Source organism: Urocampus carinirostris, chromosome 14, assembly GCF_059441175.1.
Source record: "Urocampus carinirostris isolate Australia breed hairy pipefish chromosome 14, RoL_Ucar_1.0, whole genome shotgun sequence".
Lineage (NCBI taxonomy): Eukaryota > Metazoa > Chordata > Actinopteri > Syngnathiformes > Syngnathidae > Urocampus > Urocampus carinirostris.
Window position 1 is genome coordinate 2,747,757 of NC_142362.1, and position 24,841 is coordinate 2,772,597.

General features: G+C 39.0%; 1 protein-coding gene across 1 annotated transcript in view; it reads left to right on the top strand.

Annotated features, from left to right (window-relative positions):
* The first annotated feature begins 786 nt into the window (after positions 1-786).
* The window catches only part of vwa8 (von Willebrand factor A domain containing 8), a 168,359-nt gene continuing 144,304 nt past the window's right edge, over positions 787-24,841 (top strand). Inside the window, exons 1-7 of the mRNA XM_088352924.1 lie at positions 787-1,035; positions 2,773-2,850; positions 2,933-3,063; positions 6,328-6,438; positions 19,335-19,502; positions 22,948-23,112; positions 23,175-23,224. Coding sequence (XP_088209050.1) covers positions 897-1,035; positions 2,773-2,850; positions 2,933-3,063; positions 6,328-6,438; positions 19,335-19,502; positions 22,948-23,112; positions 23,175-23,224 — 842 coding nt within the window. The 5' untranslated portion in view covers positions 787-896. The remainder of the gene's footprint in view (positions 1,036-2,772; positions 2,851-2,932; positions 3,064-6,327; positions 6,439-19,334; positions 19,503-22,947; positions 23,113-23,174; positions 23,225-24,841) is intronic.

Sequence of the window (24,841 nt, forward strand, 5' to 3'; positions counted from 1 at the left end):
CTTTCTTACTGTGTCATTTGGTTACCTCTCATTCTCTTTTTTTATCTCTCTTTCGCTGTCCCTCTCCCCCTCCCTCTTCTCTTTTTCTTCCTGTATCTTTGTTTCTCCTTTCTCTCTTCGTTTTTTTTGTCTCCCGTTCATTCCCCCCTCCCATTCACTCTTTCTATCTTTCTTTTATCCCTCTGTTTCTTTTTATCTTTCTTTTATTTTATTTTCACTCTTTCTCTCTCTTCTCTTTTTATCTTCGTGTCTCTCTCCTTTTCTCATTTTCTATACTTCTTTTTTCCTTTCTTTGACTCTCTTTCTCTCAGAGTGTTACTCTCTCTGCACTGCTGGAAGTGTGAAAAAAATATCTATCTATCTATCTATCTATCTATCTATCTATCTATCTATCTATCTATCTATCTATCTATCTATCTATCTATCTATCTATCTATCTATCTATCTATCTATCTTTCTTTCTTTCTTTCTCTCTCTCTTTCCCTCTCTCTTTCTCTTTCTCTCTCTTTCTCTCCCCCCTCTCTCTCTTTCTCTCTCTTTCGCTCTCTCCCTTTCTTTCTCTCTCTCTTTCTCTCTCTCTCTCTCTCTCTCTCTCTCTCTCTCTCTCTCTCTCTCTCTCTCTCTCTCTCTCTCTCTCTCTCTCTCTCTCTCTCTCTCTCTCTCTCTCTCTCTGTCACAAGTGACACACCGGACCATTCGTTTTCTATCTTGTTGCCGTAGGAACTATTCAATAGGCGGACTAGTTTGTGCCTCTTCGAAAACATTCCGTCTTACAAAAATGAAGAGGTAACATGTAACAAGCCGGTGTAGGGTAAAGAGCAATGCCGCGTCACCTTTCTGTCGTCAATGTCGATTTTAAATAACATTGGCGGAACCAACATTGATTAAGTAGTACCATGCACTCGCAAATATTATGTCGCGGCACGGCTGCGGCTGTGGCAGCAAGGAGGATGAGGAATATTTTAGGTGCTGTTTTGGGGAAGGACGGCTGGATGTGGAGAAGCCATGAGATCAAACTTATTAACACGTCTTCGGGTAAAGTTATTTTGCTTCAAAATATAAAGCCGCAATAAGCACATTTAATGTATTGTGATGTTATCGAACAATGACTATTTAGCCGCCATTGTCAGTGAAGTGTAGTATATACCCCTTTTCCGTGTTTGTAAATGAGTGTGACGTCACCTGGCTGCGCGCGCATTGTTGAGGCAGTAAAATGGAATACATCTCAGTTTATACCAGCCGATTAACAGAACAAATATCATGGATCGTAGATAGTAGATAGATAGATTTGGAGCCTATTTGAGAAGGAAATTAAATGTTTTTGAGATGAAGTGTTTCAGGAGCATGTTAGGAGTGACAAGATTGGATGGATTGATGAACGAAATTGTGAGAGACAGAACCGGAGTAGTAGTGGAACTGAGGAAGCGTGTGGATGAGAGAGTACCGTATTTTCCGCACTACAGGGCGCAGCGGGTTATAGGGCGCACCCCCAAAAAATAGTTTTTGGTCCTATATCTCCCATACATAAGGCGCACCGGATTATAAGGCGCTACAATGGGAACGTGGACAAAACAGTCAGATGGTTCAGTCCAACTTATTACCCCCTTAACATTCCGAAAGCTTGCAAAGAAGCAAATACGTGTCGTAGACACGTGCGGATGCGGTGTCCGTACGATGTCACTCAAATGCATCGTTCCGAATATCATTCGGAAGGTTAAAGTCTTGGGATTCAAGAAATGCCAACCATTCCTTAGTTTCTATTTTTTTTTTCGCTCGCAACTTTACTGTGCATATGACAATAAACACTTGGAATTGAGTTTAATTTAAAGAAAGACCCATCACAGAAACATCGAGATCACTCTGAAACAAGATACTGGGAAAATATATAGCCAGAGTAGCTCACCGAAGTCGTTGCGTTCAATAATAATGTGCAACCATGGTCCTCTTATGTCCGTGAGTGTAGTAAATCCAGGAGAGTAAAATATTTACAAATACAGAATGGTAAAACATGTTTCCTCTATGCCGTAGACAACCAAACTTGCTATTCACATTCATCTTTTTCGGCCAATTGCAGGCTTTGTTTCGCCCCTTTAGCCTATCCGAGCCTGTAAATGATAAAAAGGATCCGCCCCCTTTACCTCCGAATAACTTTAGCCAATAGTGATGGATTCAAATGATGATTGACACATCGGCTGGGAAATGAAACGCCGGCATATGTATCCCAGCATACACCGCAGACCACATCGCCTACGAGGAAAAATCTAGTCGGCGGCTGCTTGCCTTTGTTGCGAGACCTCCCGACTTAATATTGATCCATATATAAGGCGCACTGTATTATAAGGCGCATGGTCAGTTTTTGAAAAAAATAAAGGCTTTTAGGTGCTCCTTATAGTGCAAAAAATACGGTACTCGGTTGGTTTGGACGCATGGAGAGGATGGATGAGGAGCGAATGTTGAAGAGGATCTACAGAGCAGGAGTAAATGGAAGGAGACCAAGAGGAAGGTCGTGTTTGACGTGGGTGGATGGGGTTATGAGTGCACTAGGCTTGAGCTCTTGTTGGTGATAGGAATGAGTGGAGAGGTGTTGTAAAAGGATAGTGGGATGTCTGGACGGCTTCTATGATACGGCAGGGGTAAACCAGTGAAGGCTGTCGGGCCCTGCTGTTGAAAAGAAGAGTGTGTTGTGACATGGCCGCTTTCTTGTTTCTGCCTTATAGCTGTGCTGAGCCTGAGTCTATATACCTGTATTTTAGCAAGCATTTCTGTCTACAGGTGAGACGGTGAAGATCGGAGATATTTCCTACAAACTCAAAACACCGCGTAACCCCGAACTTGTTCCCGTCAAACACAGTATGTAGACATTTTAGTTTCCTTAATAACACAATGATACACACAAAATCCTCCTGTCTCAACCTTTATTTTTGTTTTCTAGTATCAGGCTTCTTGTCACAAGCAGTGGCGCAACATCTCAGATGGATTATGCAAAAAGACCTTCTGGGTCAGGACGTGTTCCTCATCGGGCCCCCAGGACCGTTGAGAAGAAGTATAGCGATGCAATACCTTGTGAGTAAAATCACGTGAATATTTACAGAGGTGTCTTTGAAATTTCATAATGGGATGGAACCAATGTTCCTTCTAAGCTGCGTGTGCCCAAAGCTTTTCCGCGCACAAGAAAATCTAGCCGGATCACAAAAATCAGGGCTCGAAATTGCTAATTAAGAAGCCAATTAAGTTAAAGTGACAGTGCATGAAGGTCAAATGACACGGGTTTCCCTGACGTTGTGTTCTAAATGCGGTATTTTGAAGTCAATTTCGAAATAGAACGAAGTTGAGTAAAGTCAGTAGAGTTTTTCAAGAACCGGCTTCTTCGGCTCGGCTCACTAAAAAGAACCGGCTCTTTCGGGTCCCAAACGGCTCTTCGGGTTGTTTTTGCTTCTTTCATCCCTACACGACCAAATATTGTGCACAAAATGGCTTAAAGGAAAGGAAATAGAACAAAAAAAGAAAAAAAAAATACCAAAATGAAAAAATAGTGAAAAGCTGAAAAAAAATACACGGGTTCCCCGGACGTTGTGTCCTAAATGCGGTATGTTGAAGTTGAGTCGAAGTAGAACGAAGTTGAGTAAAGTTAGTAGAGTTGGTCGAGAACCGGCTTCTTCGGCTCGGCTTACTAAAAGGCACCGGGTCCTAAACGGCTCTTCAGGTTGTTTTTGCTTCTTTCATCCCAAATGACCAAATATGATGTAAAATTATGCACAAAATGACTTGAAGGAAAGGGGGGAATAGAACAAAAAAGAAAAAAATACCAAAATGAAAAAGGAGTGAAAAGCTGAGAAAAAAAGAAACAAAAGAAAGAGAAAATAGAAGGAAAAATTTAGAAAAAAAGCTAGAAAAAAGAAAAGAAAGAAACCAAGGAAAACGACTAAAGAGAGATCAAAAAGAAAAAAGTAACAGCTAGGAAAAAATAAACACAATGAGATTTTTTTAAAGGAATTAAAAAAAATAGAAAAAAAACAGAAAAAGAAGAAAAAGTTGGTGTTGCATTCAAATAATTTCCAATGATACCAAGTCAATCTTGTTGCCAACATTGTACTTCCTTGAAAAGTCTTAAAAGGCATTTAAACTATGATTATGTAAATACAGCCTTAATTGTCATTAAAATGTCCTAAATTTTCAAAAGTCTTTAAAATGGATTTAGTAACGTTCATCAATTGTCTTTTTTAATAATTCATTGATTTACTTTTGTAGCGACACAGCGTGACCACATTACGGAACCATCAAAACGGTGATGTGGTTTCAGTCGGGCCTTTCAGAGCCGAGGCATGTCTTAGGTCTACCCGCAAGACACATAGCAACTTCTGACAGAGATGTTTACTTTAGACCAGGGGTGACAAAATCATTTTAACTCTGGGGGCCACACGATAGAACAAACATTCTCTCGGGGGCCGAACTAGTAGATTGAGGAGAAAGAAAATAAGAAAGAGAGAAATAAGAGAAGGAGAGGGAGAAAAAAAGAGTGTGGGACAAGGAATGAAATGGAGAAAAGAAAGAAAGAGACAGCAAGCGAGAGAGCATGAGAAATAAAAGACATACAAAGAAATAAAGGGAGCAAACAAAGAAATCCAAAGAGAAACTGAAAGAGAAAAGAGAAGAGAAAGAGAGAAATAGAGAGAAAAGGAAAAAAGGAAGAGAGAGCAAAAGAAGGTAAAAAGACACAGAAAGAAAGAGACAAAGAGGAACAAAGAAAGAGAAAAAGAGACAGAGAGAGTGAGAGGGATCGAGAATGTGAGAAACAAGAGATAACAAGAAATAGTGAGAGCGGGGTAAAGAAAGAGAGAGAAAGAAAGAAATCCAAAGAGTAATTGAAAGAGAGAAGGAGAGAAAAGGGGAGAGAAAGAGCGAGAGAGAGAGAGAGAGCGAGAGAGAGAGAACATGAGAAACAAAAGACATACAAAGAAATACAGGGGTAAAGAAAGATAAAAGAAAGAAATCCCGAGAGAAACGGAAAGAGAAACGAGGAGAGAAAGAGAGAAAGAGAGAGAAAAAGGATAAAAGGAAGAGAGCAAAAGAAAGTAAACGGCACAGAGAAATAAAGCGACAAAAAGGAACAAAGAAAGAGAAAAAGAGAGAGTGAGAGTGATTGATAATGTGAGAAACAAAAGAGATAACAAGAAATAGTGAGAGAGGGGTGAAGAAAGAGAAAGAAAGAAATCCAAAGAGAATTTGAAAGAGAGAAGGAGAGAAAAGAGGTGAGAAAGAGAGAAGGGGAAAGCAAGAGAGAGAAAGAAAAGGATAATAAGGACGAGAGAGAGCAAAAGAAAGTAAACGGCACAGAGAAAGAAAGAGACAAAGAGGAACAAAGAAAGAGAAAAAGAGACCGAGAGTGAGAGTGATTGAGAATGTGAGAAACAAAAGAGATAACAAGAAATAGTGAGAGAGGGGTAAAGAGAGAGAAAGAAAGAAATCTAAAGAGGATTTGAAAGAGAGAAGGAGAGAATAGAGGTGAGAAAGAGAGAAGGGGAAAGCAAGCAAGAGAGAGAGAGAGAGAAAGAAAAGGAAAATCAGGAAGAGAGAGCAAAAGAAGGTAAAAAGACACAGAGAAAGAAAGAGACAAAGAGGAACAAAGATAGAGAAAAAGAGACAGAGAGAGTGAGAGTGATTGAGAATATGAGAAACAAAAGAGATAACAAGAAATAGTGAGAGGGGGGTAAAGAAAGAGAGAGAAAGAAAGAAATCCGAAGAGAATTTGAAAGAGAGAAGGAGAGAAAAAAGGGGAGAAAGAGAGAAGGGGAAAGCAAGAGAGAGAGAGAGAGAAAGAAAAGAGAGAGAAAAGGAAGAGAGAGCAAAAGAAGGTAAAAAGACACAGAGAAAGAAAGAGATAAAGAGACAGAGAGAGTGACAGAGATTGATAATGTCAGAAACAAAAGAGATAACAACAAATAGTGAGAGAGGGGTAAAGAAAGAGAGAGAAAGAAAGAAATCCAAAGTGGAGATAATAGGGGTGAGAAAAAGAGAAGGGGAAAGCAAGAGAGAGAGAGAGAGAAAGAAAAGGAAAAACAGGAAGAGAGAGCAAAAGAAGGTAAAAAGATACAGAGAAAGAAAGAGATAAATAGGATCAAAGAAAGAAAGAGAGATAGAGAGTGAGACAGAGAGAGAGAGAGAGAGAGAATTAAAATTCATTAGGCATTAATAAGTCTTGAATAGATCTTGCCTTAAGAATTGATCTTGCATCACAATTTTTTTCGGTATCAAAAACAAACGGCTACAATTGTCGCATTCCAGAGTCATTGGTGATTTTCCTCTCGATCAATGCTTTCCCTTTCACAGGAGTTAACCAAACGGGAAGTGGAGTACGTGGCTCTGTCCAGGGACACCACAGAGAACGACTTGAAACAAAGGAGAGAGATCCGGGCTGGGACTGCTTTCTACGTGGACCAGGTAGATAAGAACTGGTTTCTTCGAGGTCATAAATCATTGTCGGGAAACGTCTCGACTATGATGTTGACATGCTACTCTCGAGAGAATAGAGTACAATAATACAGTCACAAATATTCTATTACTTTCAGTATTTCTTCATAGACTACAAAATGGCCTGGTTTTGAGTTGCAAAAACAGAAATGGAAACCATTCAAAATGCATTTTATTTTTAGAAAACACACAAAAAAGGAAGCCAACATCAAAATGCTATTGAAGAAAAAATATAGATGTAAAAAAATAAATGCAAAAATCACAAAAAGGGTCACCACAAAGAAAATATAAAGCACACAAGCAAAAGCTCACAAACACAGAGACCAATGTGCACAAATAGTAACATTTATTTTATTACTTTTAGTATTTCTTCGTAGACTACAAAATGACCTGGCTTTGAGTTGCAAAAACCAAAATAGCAACCATTCAAAATGCATTTTATTTTTAGAAAAGACAAAAAATGAAGCCAACAGCAAAATGCTATTGAAGAAAAAATATAGACGTCAAAAATTAAATGCAAAAACACAAAAAGGGTCACCACAAAGAAAATATAAAGCACACAAGCAAAAGCTCACAAACACAGAGACCAATGTGCACAAATAGTAACATTTATTTTATTACTTTCAGTATTTCTTCGTAGACTACAATATGACCTGGCTTTGAGTTGCAAAAAACAAAATAGGAACCATTCAAAATGCATTTTATTTTTAGAAAAGACAAAAAATGAAGCCAACAGCAAAATGCTATTGAAGAAAAAATATAGACGTCAAAAATTAAATGCAAAAACACAAAAAGGGTCACCACAAAGAAAATATAAAGCACACAAGCAAAAGCTCACAAACACAGAGACCAATGTGCACAAATAGTAACATTTATTTTATTACTTTCAGTATTTCTTCGTAGACTACAATATGACCTGGCTTTGAGTTGCAAAAACCAAAATAGCAACCATTCAAAATGCATTTTATTTTTAGAAAAGACAAAAAATGAAGCCAACAGCAAAATGCTATTGAAGAAAAAATATAGACGTCAAAAATTAAATGCAAAAACACAAAAAGGGTCACCACAAAGAAAATATAAAGCACACAAGCAAAAGCTCACAAACACAGAGACCAATGTGCACAAATAGTAACATTTATTTTATTACTTTCAGTATTTCTTCGTAGACTACAATATGACCTGGCTTTGAGTTGCAAAAAACAAAATAGGAACCATTCAAAATGCATTTTATTTTTAGAAAAGACAAAAAATGAAGCCAACAGCAAAATGCTATTGAAGAAAAAATATAGACATCAAAAATTAAAAGCAAATGCAAAAAACACAGAAAGGGTCACTACAAAGAAAATATAAAGCACACAAGCAAAAACTCACAAACACAGAGACCACGGTGCACAAATAGTAACATTTATTTTATTACTTTAAGTAAGAAAAAATGTAGACATCATCATGAGATCAAAAAATATAGACATCATCATGAGATCAAACCTCCTGTGTGGAGTTTGCATGTTCTCCCCGTGCTTGTTTGGGTTTTCTCCGGGCACTCCGGTTTCCTCCCACATTCCAAAAACATGCATGTCAGGTTAATTGGTCGGACTGATTGGTCCCTAGGTGTGAATGAGTGAGCGAATTGTCTGTCTCTGTGTCCCCTGCCCACTGCCCGAAGTTAGCTGGGATGGGCTCCAGAACCCCCGCGACCCTACTGAGGATAAGCGGTGCAGATAATGGATGGATGGATGGACAACCCAGGGAAATACAAAATGCAGTTTTGAAATGTTGATCCTATTTATAGAGGCACAAACAAATCAAGAGCTATTTTGCCCTATGTGAAAAAGTAATTGCACCTTGAACTTAATACCGAGTTTGGCCACTTTTGGCCCCTCTCTTCAAAACGTTTTTTTTCACCTCAGGCTATTCTCTCTCTGCTTTGGGTATGGCCAAGTCTTGTGATGCAATGTGTATCGGGATATCGTGTCACAATACCATTTGTTTTACCATCCACATTTTTCCGATACATGTGTTTCTCAATATGGTGGGCAGGGACCCCAAACTGGTACAGTTTTTTCGTGGATCGTGGGCTTTTACCTTGGAAAAATAATGCTAAGAAGAAAAAACGGAAATGACACTCCTTAACAGTAGATGGCGATAATGCCCTGCTCAATCTCTCCTTCATTTTCAGTCAATTGTTGTGTTTCAGAAGGGACTACATTTCATTTTATTGTGATTTTGTTTGTTTAATTTCCTTTTTCTGACCATAGTAATGTGTCGCAAGAAGGTTAAAATCTTATATGTTTAGCTTTTTAATCTTTATCAACTACATATTGAAATATTATTGTTGAATATGTGCATATCTTATTCATATTTTGTATTTGTTTTACTATGTGGCTATTTCAAACTAGTTTTAGGGGCTCACTTTTATCCGAGAATATACATATATATATATATATATATATATATTATATATATATATTATATACCGTATTTTCCGCACTATAAGGCGCACCTAAAAGCCTTTATTTTTTTCAAAAGCTGACCATGCGCCTTATAATACAGTGCGCCTTATTTATGGATTAACATTAAGTCGCAAAGTCTTCCAACTAACTTGCAGCCGCCGACTCGATTTTCCCCCGAACGTGGAGTAGTCCGCGGTGTATGCTGGGATTTATTTACCGGCTTTACATTGGCTAACCGATGTGTCAATCATCATTTGAATGGATCACTATTGGCTAAAGTTATTCGGAGGTCAAGGGGAGGATCATTTTTATCATTTACAGGCTCGCATAGGCTAAAGGCGCAAAACAAAGCCTGCAATTGGCCGAAAAAGATGAATGCGTATAGCACGTGGCTGACGGCATACGGAAAGCATTTTTTTACTATTTTGTATTTCTAAATATTTTATTCTCCTGGATTTACTACACTCACGGATATAAGAGGACATTGGCTGCACATTATTATGAACACAACGACTTCGGTGAGCTACTCCGGCTATATATTATCCCTGTATCTTGTTTCAGACTGAACTCGATGTTTCTGTGATAAGCGGTGCAGATAATGGATGGAATGGAGTGTCTATTTTTAAATTCAACTCAATTCCAAGTGTTTATTGTCATATGCACAGTAAAGTTGGTAGCGAAAAAGAAAATAGACAGAAACTAAGGAATGGTTGGCATTTCTTGAATCCCAAGACTTTAACCTTCCGAATGATGGAACGATGCATTTGAGTGACATCGTACGGACACCGCATCCGCACGTGTTCTCGACACGTATTTGCTTCTTTGCAAGCTTTGGGAATATTAAGGGGGTAAGAAGTTGGACTGAACCATCTGACTGTTTTGTCCACGTTCCCATTGTAGCGCCTTATAATCCGGTGCGCCTTATGTATGTCAAAAAAAGGACCAAAAACTATTTTTTCGGGGTGCGCCCTATAACCCGGTGCGCCTTATAGTGCAGAAAATACGGTATACATATATATATATATATATATATATATATATATATATATTTGAAGTTGTTTTTTTTTTTTTCTGGTCATTTTATTTTTTGTTTTTATTTTTTTTTACAAAAACAGAAAAGAAAAAGGTGAGTATATTATACGAACTCTGGTTTAAATTGCACAATATTTTGATGGGATAAATTTAATAAGTAAGAATTGTTTTTGTTTGTGTCACAACTTGGCTTTAGGGTGGAGAGGTGGTTCCTGAAACCAGACTAGTGGAGAACCACAGCATTATGCAAAATTTCTTTAACGTGACACTTCTCCCAAATATTTATATTAATTTACATTTTATAGTATACCTAAGTTTGACTTTTTTATAATCCTGAAAAGTTCGAATGTTTTCTTCTAATGTTGGCACCACTATCTGATATTCCCACCCCAATGCTGGTCAAAAGGTGTTTACGCTGTAAATCAAGAATTTTTTTTTTTTTTTTCAAATTCTCATCATGTCCTGAAATTTGGACTTGCAAAATGGATTCTGTACTTCCCCCAAAGAAGCCTACAAAGATATATTCCCATATTGACATTCTCAGCACACCCCTAGGCAATGCTATATTAAAAGCACTTTCCACCTTCCTTAGCGCATCGACGTCTTCAACAGGTTGTTTATAATCATGACGGATTTATGGAGTGTTGATCTCGCTCACACCTTTACCTTCCTCCGACGTACGTCTCCAGATAAAACCAAGTGTCTGTACTTGTTGCCATGGAAACAGTCCATGACAACGCTTATTTTTATTTTCCGAAGGTGCAAAAGGCGTGTCAGAGACGCAATTATGTTGTATCCAAAATGATAGCAAGTACTTGTGGGTTTATTAGTGCAGTCCAGTATGTTTTTGAAACATTTGTGGGAATACACGGCGGCGCAGTGGTTAGCGCATGTGCGACAAAGTTCATGTCATGGGAACCTCCTGCGTGGGTTCGAATCCAGCTCCAGACTTCCTGTGCGGAGTTTGTATGTTCTCCAGGCACTCTGGTTTCCTCCTACATTCCAAAAAACATGCACGTCAGGTTGATTGGCCGGTCCAAATTGTCCCTGAGCGAGTGTGTTGTCTGTCCCCGTGTGCCCTGCGATTGGCTGGCAACCCGTTGAGGGTGTCCCCTGCCCACTGCCCGGAGATGACTGGGATGGGCTCCAGCCCCCCCGCGACCCTAATGAGGATAAGCGGTACAGCTAATGAGATGAGATGAGACTTTGGGAAAGGATGGTGGCAGTTGCACTCGTTTTGTCAATTCCAATGTTGGGGCGTCGTCCTCAGAGATCCGTGCTGGTTTTGAGACCTATATTCACTTGGAATGGTTCAATTTCCCTGCTAACTCTTGCACGTTATTTTTAAGCAACAGAGTCATTCCAGGTAAAATTATCTGGTGGATTACACCAAGTCCTTAAGAAGCTTGATGTACTTCTTAATGTGCTTTCGATAAATAGATAGATAGTTACTCCATTCATCCCTGTAGGGAAATTCACATTCCCAGCAGTATCCTTGAGTTAAAAAATAAAATAAAAGATATAGAATACAAAAAATACCCAATATAACGTGTTAATAAAGAGCATTCCGAAAAATAGACACTGTATTAAAAATAGGGTTATATGCAAATGTCGGTTTGGGGTTTATTGTGGGCTTTTACTCCCCCTGGTGGAGTTAAAGAGCCTCATGGCATGAGGGGGAAATGATCTCCTCAGTCTGTCCGTGGAACAAGACTGTGACAGCAGTCTGTCGCTGAAGCTGCTCTTCTGTTTGGAGATGATGCTGTGTAGTGGATGTGATGAATTGTCCGCAGCTTGTTTAGTGCCCGTCTCTCAGTTATAGTTGTCAGGCTGTCCAGCTCTGTGCATACAACAGAGCCCGCTTTCCTCACCAGTTCATTAAGACGAGAAGCATCCTTCTTCTTAGCACTGCCTCCCCAACACGATGCCACATAGAAGAGGGCGCTTGCCACAACAGTCTGATAGAACATCTGCAGGAGCTTTTTGCAGATGTTGAAGGACGCTAGCCTTCTGAGGAAGAACAGTCGGCTTTGTCCCTTCCTGCACACAGCTTCTGTGTTGGCAGTCCAGTCCAGTTTATTGTCCAGCTGCACACCCAGGTATTTGTAGGTCTGGACAAACTCTACCCATTCTCCTTTGATGGTTACAGGTTCCGGGTTAGGTCTAGACCTCCTGAAGTCCACCACCCTGGTCTTGGTGGTGTTCAGGCGCTGGATCAATTAATCAGTCAACTGGAACATTAATCAGTCAAAAAATATCACCAGCAACAGGAATTGCATCCAGATGGCAGCTGTGAGACTGCCAAATCTCAACCACTATATCACTAGGGATGTATATGACATAGGAAAAGGCATTAAAATGTATCTCTTAGTATACAGTATACACTGTCCCTTTAAAAAAGGGAGTTTATAAATAGTCCTTGATCAATTCCCTGTACTCCTCCTCCTGCCCACTTCTGATACATCCCACGATAACAGTGTCATCAGCAAACCTTTGGTCCATCACATCTTCAGAGTTAGGACCAGTATTTTTTTTTTCAAGGCAATCGCTGTTTCCCTTCCTTTTGAAACCATTTCATCTCAGGAATAACTGGGTATTTCAGAAATTCACGATTTATTGGAGATCAACTAAAATAATGGAAATCTTTTATTGTTTTGATAATGTTGATTATGGCATAGGGGGCAACACGGCGGTGCAGTGGTCAGCGCGTGTGCGGCACAGTTCTGAGGTCACGAGATCGAACCTTCCTGTGCGGAGTTTGCATGTTCTCTCCGTGCTTGCGTCCCACATTCCAAAAACATGTACCGCAAATTCCGGACTATAGAGCGCACCTGATTATAAGCCGCACCCACTACATTTAAAGAGGAAAACTGCTTTTATACTTACACAAGCCGCACCTGTATATAAGCCGCATGCGCCCACATTAAAACGTGTAACACAATCGCAAAAGTAACCCAAACCCGACTTTATGTCCCGCGATTGTAACTGAATATAAAGTACACAGTCCAAAAAAACACAGCCAGCTAAATGAACGAAAAATGATACCGGTACTTAAGGTTTAATGCAGACCTGCAGAGTCCGGGTCCCGTTGAAAGTAATCCAAGGAAAAAAAGTCTATATTTCCAAAGGTAAGGGTGGGAAAAATATATATCCACTATTCTCCGCTGCCTCCACAAACACGTCTCACCTTTACTCCACTTCCCGTCAGCTCCTGTTGTTTTCGCCCCTTCTTTTTGATTCGCCCGTGGAAAACATATCAGAATAAGTCTCTAAAATAAATAAATTACAGAAATATACAGTTGCAAATACATATTAAACATGGTTACACATATTTACAAAGAAAGACGGTACACCGAGAGAGTTTTCAAAGCATTAATAATAATAATATAACTTTCATCCCAAACCCTGACTGTGACAGGTAGCAACACGCTACTAGCGACACGCTCGCAAAACAGTAAACGGGTCTGTCAAAAAAATATACCGTACTTGTAAAAATCACAGTAAACCATCCTTATCTTCCTCCTTATAACTGACACCATCAAAGTCGTCTTCCTCAGTATCGGAAACAAACTTTGTCATATAGACGTAGTCCCACGCGCCCTTATTCCAAAACATATTCCAAAACACGCTAGCAACACGCTCGCAAAGTAAAGTTTATGTGCAATAGCTCTGTTTCCTTTTTTATCGGATTGCTCGATTGCGTTTAGCTTGAAAGCTGCGTCATGTGCCTTTCTTTTTGCAATTTGCATGATGAGGGTAAGTTTACGCTAATTTAATGTGTGCACAAGCTAAGAAGTTGCAGTCTTCCTCGGCGCATATATTCCACCGGTCTAAATCTTACCTTTTGTACTCGAGCGCCGCTGCCGGCCGTTAGAAAAATTACATAAATTGGCCGCATCACTGAATAAGCCGCAGGGTTGAACATTTGGGAAAAAAGTAGCGGCTTATAGTCCGGAATTTACGGTATGTCAGATTAATTGGCCGGTCCAAATTGTCCCTGGGTGTGAGCAAATGAGTTGTCCGTCTCTGTGCCCAGTTGAGGGTGTCCCCTGTCCACTGCCCGAAGACTGGGATGGGCTCCAGCACCCCCGCGACCCTACTGAGGATAAGCGGTGCAGATAAAGAATGAATGAATGAATGAATGAATGGCATTGGGGGGCACCGTTGGAGATCCCTGCCTTAGATGATTTGTATCACTCATAAAGAAACTAGTTCATTTCAATCGGGAATATAAAACTTGCATTAGATTAGGTGAGAAGTTGTAAAAGAGCCAAATATAGAGTACCGTAAATTCCGGACTATAAGCCGCTACTTTTTTCCCAAACGTTCAGACCTGCGGCTTATTCAGTGAAGCGGCTTATTCAAGTAATTTTTCTAACGAACACCAGCGTCACTCGAGTACAAAAGGTAAAATTTAGACCGGTGAAATTGTGTGCCGAGGTAAACTGCATCCTCTTGGATTATAATCAAATTGTCCGTATGCCAGAGGAAAGAGGTTTGTCTCAAATGTGAGGTTGACGCCCTGTGAAGACGTCAATAATGTCACAATAGACGAGGACGACTTACCGTGAATTTCATAATTGCTGCACAGCTTTTTTGTTTAACAGCTACGCTTGATGCGTTGCAAGCGTGTTAGTAGTAGCGTGTTGCTACCTTTCCCAGGCACGATTTGGGATGAAAGTTATATTATTATTATTAAAGCCTTGAAAACTCTCTCGGTGTACCGTCTTTTTTTGTAAATATGTGTAACCATGTATAATATGTATTTGTAACTATATATTTGTGTCATGTATTTATTTGTATTTATTTTGGACACTTGTTCTGATAAGTTTTGCACTGACCAATTAAAAAGAAGGGGCGTAACAGACGCGGGGGATTATGGGAAGTAAAAACCAGTAAAGGTGAGTGTTTGTGGACACCGCAGACAAAGGTGTATATATATTTTTCCCACCCTTACCTTTGGAAATATACACTTTTTTTTCCTTGGATTACTTTCAACGGGTACCTGGAGTTTGCAGGTCTGCATCAAATGATAACCACTGGTATCATTTTCCTATTTAATTGCCGACTGCGAAATTCTAAATGTGTTGGCATGTGTCGGTTAGGTCAGGACCTTGATTTTGCCCCTTCGCCGAAAACAAGCGTTTCAATCTAGTGGCTCAGAGGTGTAAAGTGATGTGTCTGATAATTAGCAAACAATAGAGAAACAACAAATCTATACAGGTTCTCTCCATTAAAATTGCTCGGTTAAAAAGGACTTCTGTTCTCAATGTGGGTGCATGCGGCTAATATACTGGTGCGGCTTGTGTATGTAATAAATCCGTTTTCCTCCCGAAATGTGGGGGGTGCGGCTTATAATCAGGTGCGCCTTATAGTCCGGAATTTACGGTACTTTCTGGTATTTCTGGGGTCCCTAGAACCTCTCCATGTCTCAAAAGCTGCATTTGGACACTCCTATTTAAGGAAAAACATTTGCTTTAGGAATACTCGAACACTGATTCTAAAACACAGTAAATTCATGCATTCATACCCGCATTGTACTCTGCGGGATTCTTTTTTTACAGTTTTGACCCGAAAATTCTACAGTATTTTCAAAAGTGGCCCCTTGTTTCATGTCATTTTACATGACCAAACAATGATTTCACTGCAGTGCTAAATTTGGTCTTGGGCTTGAATTAAAAACTTCCTGGCTGTACTTGAGTCATTTTTACAGCTTTGCTTTCCGCACAGCGTGCCGTATGTGCATAACACGCACCCCTAATTACATGCGTACTGGGTTTGCGGTGTCCCCCGACTGCTTACGTTTCCTGCCTACGGACGTCAAGAGGAGCTTTTTTTTTTTTTTTTTTTTTCTCATCTCAAAAATATGCCTAAACTCGATGTCAATAAACAGGGTTCGTATGGGTGCTTGAAATCTTTGAAAATGCTTACATTTAAGTGCTGCAATCTCAATGATTAAAACGTGTTTGACTATTGGGTGAAGTGCTTGGAAATGTTTTACAACAAGTCCCAACAACATTGCTCCCTGGTGGATTTCCTTTGCCATTGCAATTAAATCTCCTCCGTGATTAACAGCAGCTGGCATTAGTTTGTATGGCATTGTCCTATAAAGCATCATCGCCTCCATCAGGACATTTGGTTGCTACACCTAAACAGAGCACACAACTGTGTATCAGTACAAGGATTACGGATCAATTGGGGACACTTATTATGGGCCATGCAAAGAATTAAGGTAGCGTTTTACAGGAAAAACTTCCTGCAACTGAAAATGTAAGCTACATATTACGTCATTATGTCAAATTTACCCAACACCTCAAGACTTCAAAACAAATATATTTGCGATTTACTCAAGGTGTAGTAATCATGTCTCGATCAATGCACACTCATTAAGGTAGCGTTTCTCAGAGGCAAATTGTAATGGGAAAAACTTCCTGCAACTGAAAATGTAAGCGACATAGTACGACATTATGTCATATTTACCCAACACCGAAATGACTTAAAAACAAATATATTCGCGATTTACTCAAGGTCTGATAATGATATGTCTCGATCAATGCACACGCATTAAGGTAGCATTTCTCAGTGGTAAATTGTAATTAGAAAAACCTCCTGCAACTGAAAATGTAAGCTTCATATTATGTCATTATGTCAAATTTACCCAACAACTAAATCACTTAAAAACAAACATATTTGCGATTCACTCAAGGCCTCATAATGATAAATCTCGATCAATGCACACGCATTAAAATAGCGTTTCTCAGTGGTAAATTGTAATGGAAAAGACTTCCTGCAACTGAAAATGTAAGCTACACCAAAATGACTTAAAAACAAATTTATTCGCGATTTACTCAAGGTCTAATTATCATATGTCTCGATCAATGCACACGCATTAAGGTAGCATTTCGCAGTGGTAAATTGTAATGGGAAAAACTTCCTGCAACTGAAAATGTAAGCTTCATATTACGTCATTATGTCAAATTTACCCAACACTTAAATGACTTAAAAACAAATATATTCGCAATTTACTCAAGGTGTAATAATCATATGTCTTGATCAATGCACACGCATTAAGGTAGCGTTTCTCAGTGGCAAATTGTAATGGGAAAAACTTCCTGCAACTGAAAATGTAAGCTACACCAAAATGACTTAAAAACAAATATATTTGCGATTTACTCAAGGTGTAATAATCATACGTCTCGATCGATGCACACGCATTAAGCTAGTGTTTCTCAGTGGCAAATTGTAATGGGAAAACTTCCTGCAACTGAAAATGTAAGCTACATATTACGTCAGTATGTCATATTTACCCAACACCTAAATGACTTAAAAACAAATATATTTGCGATTTACTCAAGGTCTCATAATGATAAATCTCGATCAATGCACACGCATTAAAATAGCGTTTCTCAGTGGTAAATTGTAATGGAAAAAACTTCCTGCAACTGAAAATGTAAGCTACACCAAAATGACTTAAAAACAAATTTATTCGCAATTTACTCAAGGTCTAATTATCATATGTCTCGATCAATGCACACGCATTAAGGTAGCGTTTCTCAGTGGCAAATTGTAATGGGAAAAACTTCCTGCAACTGAAAATGTAAGCTACATATTACGTCAGTATGTCATATTTACCCAACACCTAAATGACTTAAAAACAAATATATTTGCGATTTACTCAAGGTCTCATAATGATAAATCTCGATCAATGCACACGCATTAAAATAGCGTTTCTCAGTGGTAAATTGTAATGGAAAAAACTTCCTGCAACTGAAAATGTAAGCTACACCAAAATGACTTAAAAACAAATTTATTCGCGATTTACTCAAGGTCTAATTATCATATGTCTCGATCAATGCACACGCATTAAGGTAGCGTTTCTCAGTGGCAAATTGTAATGGGAAAAACTTCCTGCAACTGAAAATGTAAGCTACATATTACGTCAGTATGTCATATTTACCCAACACCTAAATGACTTAAAAACAAATATATTTGCGATTTACTCAAGGTCTCATAATGATAAATCTCGATCAATGCACACGCGTTAAAATAGCGTTTCTCAGTGGTAAATTGTAATGGAAAAAACTTCCTGCAACTGAAAATGTAAGCTACACCAAAATGACTTAAAAACAAATTTATTCGCAATTTACTCAAGGTCTAATAATCATATGTCTCGATCAATGCACACGCGTTAAAATAGCGTTTCTCAGTGGTAAATTGTAATGGAAAAAACTTCCTGCAACTGAAAATTTAAGCTGCATATTACGTCATTATGTCATTTTTACCCAACACCTATATGAGGAGAGATTTGTCTTAAAATATTTACACAGATATAAATTTAAATATTATTGTTGAATAGGTACATACCTTGTTCATATTTTTTTATTTAATTTTAGTATGTGGCTTTTTCAGACCAGGTTTAGGGGGTCACTTTTTTCCAAGAAAATACAATATTTGAAGTCGTTTTTTTTTTCCTGGTCACTTTGTTTTTTTTGCAAAAACAGAAAAGAAAGGTGAATATATTATGCACACTCTGCTTTAAATTGCACAATTTTTTTGATGGGATAGTTTTAATAAGTAAGATTTGTTTTTGTTTGTGTAGAGGTGGGTCCTGAACCTTTCTTCTCCTAAAGATTTTATATTGATTTACATTTCATAGTATACCTAAATTTGACTTTTTTAGAATCCTGAAAAGCTCAAATGTTTTCATCTAATGTTGGCACCACTATCTGATATTTCCACCCCAATGCTGGTCAAAAGGTGTTTACGCTGCACATCAAGAAAAATCTCTCAGAGACATGTCCTGAAATTTGGACTTGCAAAATTGTCAGATCTATAAATATATTCTCAATTTACTCAACATAAAAAAAAATTATATTTCTTGATAAATGCACATGCAAGATTAAAATTGCATATGTAAATTGCAGATATGTTTGAATCTGCAAAATACATGATACTGTACCCACTGGATTTTTTTATTTTATCGGTTCTGAGAAAATGGAAAGATTGCTCTGAAAGTGATCGAATTTGGCCATGAAAATAATAATAATAATAATAATAAAGGTACCGTCCCTGAATAAAAATATTCCCCGCATTTAACTTGGTTGTAAAAATAAAATAAAACAAGGTTCCTAAAAATAACCTTCTTTTTTTGCACAATGAGGAATTCATGAATTTGCATAATTTGGTATGTGGCTAGATTTGTTTTAAGCGAAACAAGATTTATTTATCTATTTTCTCCCCTTAGGAAAATTAATTCCCAACGTCTGTACAGGGGAGGTACAGTCAGTGCTGTTTCAGTAGAGCGTTCACCAGAGTGACCGATTTGCTGGGTGGTATGGCTATAAACAGATCTTGATGACATTAGCTTCATTCTTTTCTACTTAGTGCGCCGTCAGAGCAGCCACACAAGGTCGAGTTTTGCTCCTCGAGGGTCTGGAGAAGGCCGAAAGGAACGTTCTTCCTGTCCTCAACAACCTGTTGGAGAACAGAGAAATGCAGCTGGAGGACGGACGCTTCCTCATGGCAGCCGAGCGCTACGACAAGCTGCTGCAGGTCAGAACACCATCACATGTGATATTTGCGTATCCATCCATTATCTGCACTGCTTATCCTCAGTAGGGTCGCGGGGGTGCTGGAGCCCATCCCAGCTATCTTCAGGCAGTGGGCAGGGGACAACCTGAACTGGTTGCCAGCCAATCGCAGGGCACACAGGGACGGACAATTCGCTCGCTCATTCACACCTAGGGACAATTTAGATTGGCCAATTAACCTGAAATGCATGTTTTTGGAATGGGGAGTATGGGGAGAACATGCAAACTCCTCACAGGTGCCGTGTTGCCCCTATTTGCATATAGTACAACAGAAACACATTTCACGAGGCTATTCTCAAGAAAATATCTCATTTTTTATGTCTTTTTTTGCATGAATATAATATTCATATTGAAAATATGGGGGGAAATACCCAAAAATCTCTACTTTATCTACTGTATCAGTGTTCTTGTTTGCCTGCGTCCCTGCGTCCTAGACGCATCATTTTTGCTGGGGACGCATAGTCTCAAATCAACTTTTTTGCCACAAAATTGTAATTATTACCCGATTACCGTATTTTCTGCACTATAAGGCGCACCTAAAAGCCTTTATTTTTTTCAAAAGCTGACCATGCGCCTTATAATACAGTGCGCCTTATTTATGGATCAATTTTAAGTCGCAAGGTCTCGCAACTTACGCAACAGCCGCCGACTCGATTTTCCCCCGAACGTGGAGTAGTCCGCGGTGTATGCTGGGATTTATTTACCGGCGTTTCATTGGCTAACCAATGTGTCAATCATCATTTAACTGGTTCACTATTGGCTAAAGTTATTCGGAGGTCAAGGGGCGGATCCTTTTTATCATATACAGGCTGGCATTGGCTTAAACGGCAAAACAAAGCCTGCAATTGGCCCAAAAAGACGTGTCAATCATCAGTTGAATCGATCACTATTGGCTAAAGTTATTCGGAGGTCAAGAGGCGGATCCTTTTTATCATTTACAGGCTGGCATTGGCTTAAACGGCAAAACAAAGCCTGCAATTGGCCGAAAAAGATGAATGCGTATAGCACGTGGCTGACGGCATACGGAAAGCATTTTTTTACTATTTTGTATTTCTAAATATTTTATTCTCCTGGATTTACTAAACTCACAGATATAAGAGGACCACGGCTGCACATTTTTATAAACACAACGACTTCGGTGAGCTACTCCGGCTTTCTATATTATCCCTGTATCTTGTTTCAGACTGAACGCGATGTTTCTGTGATAAGCGGTGCAGATAATGGATGGAATGGAGTGTCTATTTTTAAATTCAACTCAATTCCAAGTGTTTATTGTCATATGCACAGTAAAGTTGCGAGCGAAAAAGAAAACAGAAACTAAGGAATGGTTGGCATTTCTTGAATCCCAAGACTTTAACCTTCCGAATGATGGAACGATGCATTTGAGTGACATCGTACGGACACCGCATCCGCACGTGTTCTCGACACGTATTTGCGTCTTTGCAAGCTTTCGGAATGTTAAGGGAGTAATCAGTTGGACTGAACTATCTGACTGTTTTTTCCACGTTCCCATTGTAGCGCCTTATAATCCGGTGCGTCTTATGTATGTCAAAAATAGGACCAAAAACGATATTTTCGGGGTGCGCCCTATAACCCGGTGAGCCTTATAGTGCGGAAAATACGGTACTTTTTTTTAACAAAGATTTACTGCACCCCAAACTTTTCGTCTGGCAGATCCGCCATTGTTGTGTTGGTCTCGCGGTTCCAGTTTTCGTCCGCACGCTGATCTCGTCTAACGAGATCTCGTTGTGTAGTGAAAAAGACGGACTTCACTTTTGAGAATTGTATGCACTCTACTGTAAAGCTTATTATGCTGAAATAAGCTTTATGGTAGAGTGCATAACCTTTTCAATACGAGCGATTTGAACAGAAAAAGGCAAAATAAACATGTTACCTGCTCAAAAGTGATTTGTATACGGTGTGCGTTACCGTTCGGTTACATTCACAACAAATACAGAGACAGAATGGTTTAAGTTGTATTACATTCCCAACAAATGCGAGACGAAGTGGTTTTGGTGATATGTTCGCCATTACATTCCCGAAAAGTGATATAAAAGTGAGATAAAACAAGGTAAAAGTGGTTATAGTAGCGAGGGGATGCAAATCTCAGCAGGGATGCATTACTCGGCATAACACAGGCTAACTGAACGTTAAATGATACCGGTACTTAAGGTTTGATGCAGACCGGCAGAGTTCGGGTCCAGTTGAAAGTAATCCAAAGAAAAAAGTGTATATTTTTAAAGGTAAGGGTGGGAAAAATATATATCCACTATTGTCCGACGTGTCCACAAACACTCACCTTTACCGGTCCCCACTTCCCGTCAGCCCGCGTTTGTTACGCCCCTTCTTTTTAAATCGCCCGTCCAAAACATATCGGAATAAGTGTCCAAAATAAATACAAATAAATAAATATGTATGTATTCTGTGTAGCACTATTTAGATATTCTATATAACACGCTACAGTGGGCATTTGCACGTCACACTGGGTATTTGTATATTGTATTCTTTTTGCTTTATTATTGTATTGTTCTCAGCTCAGGGATGCTGCTGGAAATGTGAATTTCCCTTCGGGGATGAATAAAGTATCTATCTATCTATCTATCTCTATCTATCTATCTATCTCTATCTATCTATCTATCTATCTATCTATCTATCTATCTATCTATCTATCTATCTATCTATCTATCTATCTATCTATCTATCTATCTATCTATCTATCTATCTATCTATCTATCCATCTAAATTACAAAAATATACAGTTGCAAACACATATTATACATGGTTACACATATTTACAAAAAAAGACGATACACCGAGAGAGTTTTCAAAGCTTTAATAATAATAATATAACTTTCATCCCAAACGGTGCCTGTGACAGGTAGCAACACGCTCGCAACACAGTAAACGGGTCTGTTAAAAAAAAACTACCGTTCTTGTAAAAATCACGGTAAACCGTCCTCATCTTCCTCCTTACAACTGAAGCCATCAAAGTCGTCTTCCTCAGTGTCGGAAAGATACAGTGTCATATAGACGTCGTCCCACACTCCCGCAGCCTCACTGTGATGGTGGATTTTTTGATGCTGCCCCACGCTGTCAAGATCGACTGGCAGACTTGCGAAAAAGTTGCCTTTCGCATGCGGCCAGTTTTAGTGAAAGATTTCTCGCCGGTTGTCAAGCCAAGAACTTGCAGTCTTCCTCGGCGCATATATTCCACCGGTCTAAATCTTACCTTTTGTACTCGAGCGCCGCTGGCGGCTGTTAGAAAAATTCCATAAATTGGTCGCATCGCTGAATAAGCTGCAGGGTTGAAAGTTTGGGGAGAAAGTAGCGGCTTATAGTCCGGAATTTACGGTAATTAAATTTATTTATTTTTTCAAATTCTCATCTTTTTCCTTTCAAACATCCAGGAACACACAAAAGAGGAGCTTGACTCCTGCAAGATCGTCCGCGTCAGCGAGGACTTTCGCGTTATTGCCCTCGGGCTCCCTGTGCCCAAGTACAAAGGCAACCCGCTGGATCCTCCTCTCCGCTCTCGTTTTCAGGCCAGAGATATCTATTATCTCCCGTTTAAGGTATGTTCATGCCTCAAAAGAAGGAAAAAAGTAGCCGTAACAAAGGTCTTGTATATCTTTAGGACCAGTTGGAGGTGATGTACACAGCAGGACCAAATGTAGCGGCAGAGAGGTGAGTGAGTGCTCGTTTTATCCTTAAAGGCTTTAAAGTCCTGGTTTACTTAACTTCAAGTTTTCCCTGGAAATGACGTTATTTGTTTAATGAACGACTGATTATTACAGGCAGAGTGTCATTTTAGATGTATTTAAAAAGTTGGAAGTAAAATATTTTCTATCTGTTAACACTGCCTAACTGAGTTCGAAGAGCCCTAATTTTTTTTTCCCACAGCGCCTTTGTGTCTTTATTTTTTATCCTAGCTGTTTGGGGTGGAAAACATTAGGTAGAGGAATGAGGGGGACAGGGTTGGGGTGGAGAATAACATGCTCGTCCTCATGATTTTGTTGTTTCTGTTTGTTTGTGGAAAATGAAAATGGTGAAAGTAAGAAAAGGCTTGTCAAGTACAGTCCGAACAGCAACCTATTCCCCTAAAAATATGAGATAAGAAGAGTTTATTCGAGCACAAAGAACGATAAGCCAAAATGAACTTTTTGGTAGTTTGCTGAAGGATGGGTGTATATTTCCCAAACTCGTTTCATAAGATGCTATGTTTCCATGGTTATCATGTTTTTGCTTCTCCCTTTGTCATCACTGCAAGCCTCGGGACCCGGATAAATACCTCGCTTTTTACTGCATGCAAGTACTTGCACAAATAAATGCAAGTACTTGCATGCACAGCATAAGTAGCTTGACAGAGGCTGCAATGATGGCACAAGCCAGTAGATGGCAGCAGCGAGTAAAAAATTCCAAATTCCGTACAGCTCCTTTAAACAATTATTTTCAGCCAAGTGTCAGAAACGATGCAAAAAATCCAGTTTCCAAGTATATTTTCCCGATAGTGATGTTGATTTTAAGCGCCGTTATTTGTTTGTGAAACCTGTCCAAGATCTTTTCAATTGGCCAGTGAGATGAATCCATAAATCAATCATAAAGATTGGCTACTGCCACTGCTGGAATGGAGTGGTACTGCTTTTTAAATATGCACAGAATATATAGTATGTGTCAGTGACTATTCAATGCACTTTAAGGCCGACGTGGATTTTGTGTTTCAAGACCTTTCAAAAGAGAGAAATTCTATGAATGAATGAAACTTTATTTCGAACATTAAAATAAAATCAGAACAAAAACAATAACTCACCAACAAAATAATGTTACATAATATGTTCGAAAAGGGGTAGTAAGAAGCAGATGCTTCTATTCCCTACCCCTTCATCTTCCCTATTAAATACACCAATGATAATAACAAGAATAGTAGTAATATTAATAATAACAGTTTTGATATAACAATAGCAACAATAACAACAAAGTTAACCATAGTTCTAGACGCACTATTCCCAATCTCTCGTATCACTCATACCCCATTTTCTTCATCTCTGTATTCCGCCAGGAATATTTTTTTGTATTTAAAATTTGAACAAGCGAATAGTTGGACATTGTTTGATTTCGTCTTGTAAATTGTTCCAAAGTTTGACTCCACACACAGACACACACATCCTTTTCCTGGTGCTTCTCACCTTTGGGATTTTGAATTCACGACAACCCCTCAAGTTATAGTTTCCCTCTTTCTGAATGAATGATTTTTGGATGTTTCCTGGCACTGTGTTTTTGTGGACCTTAAATAGCAGTTGTGAA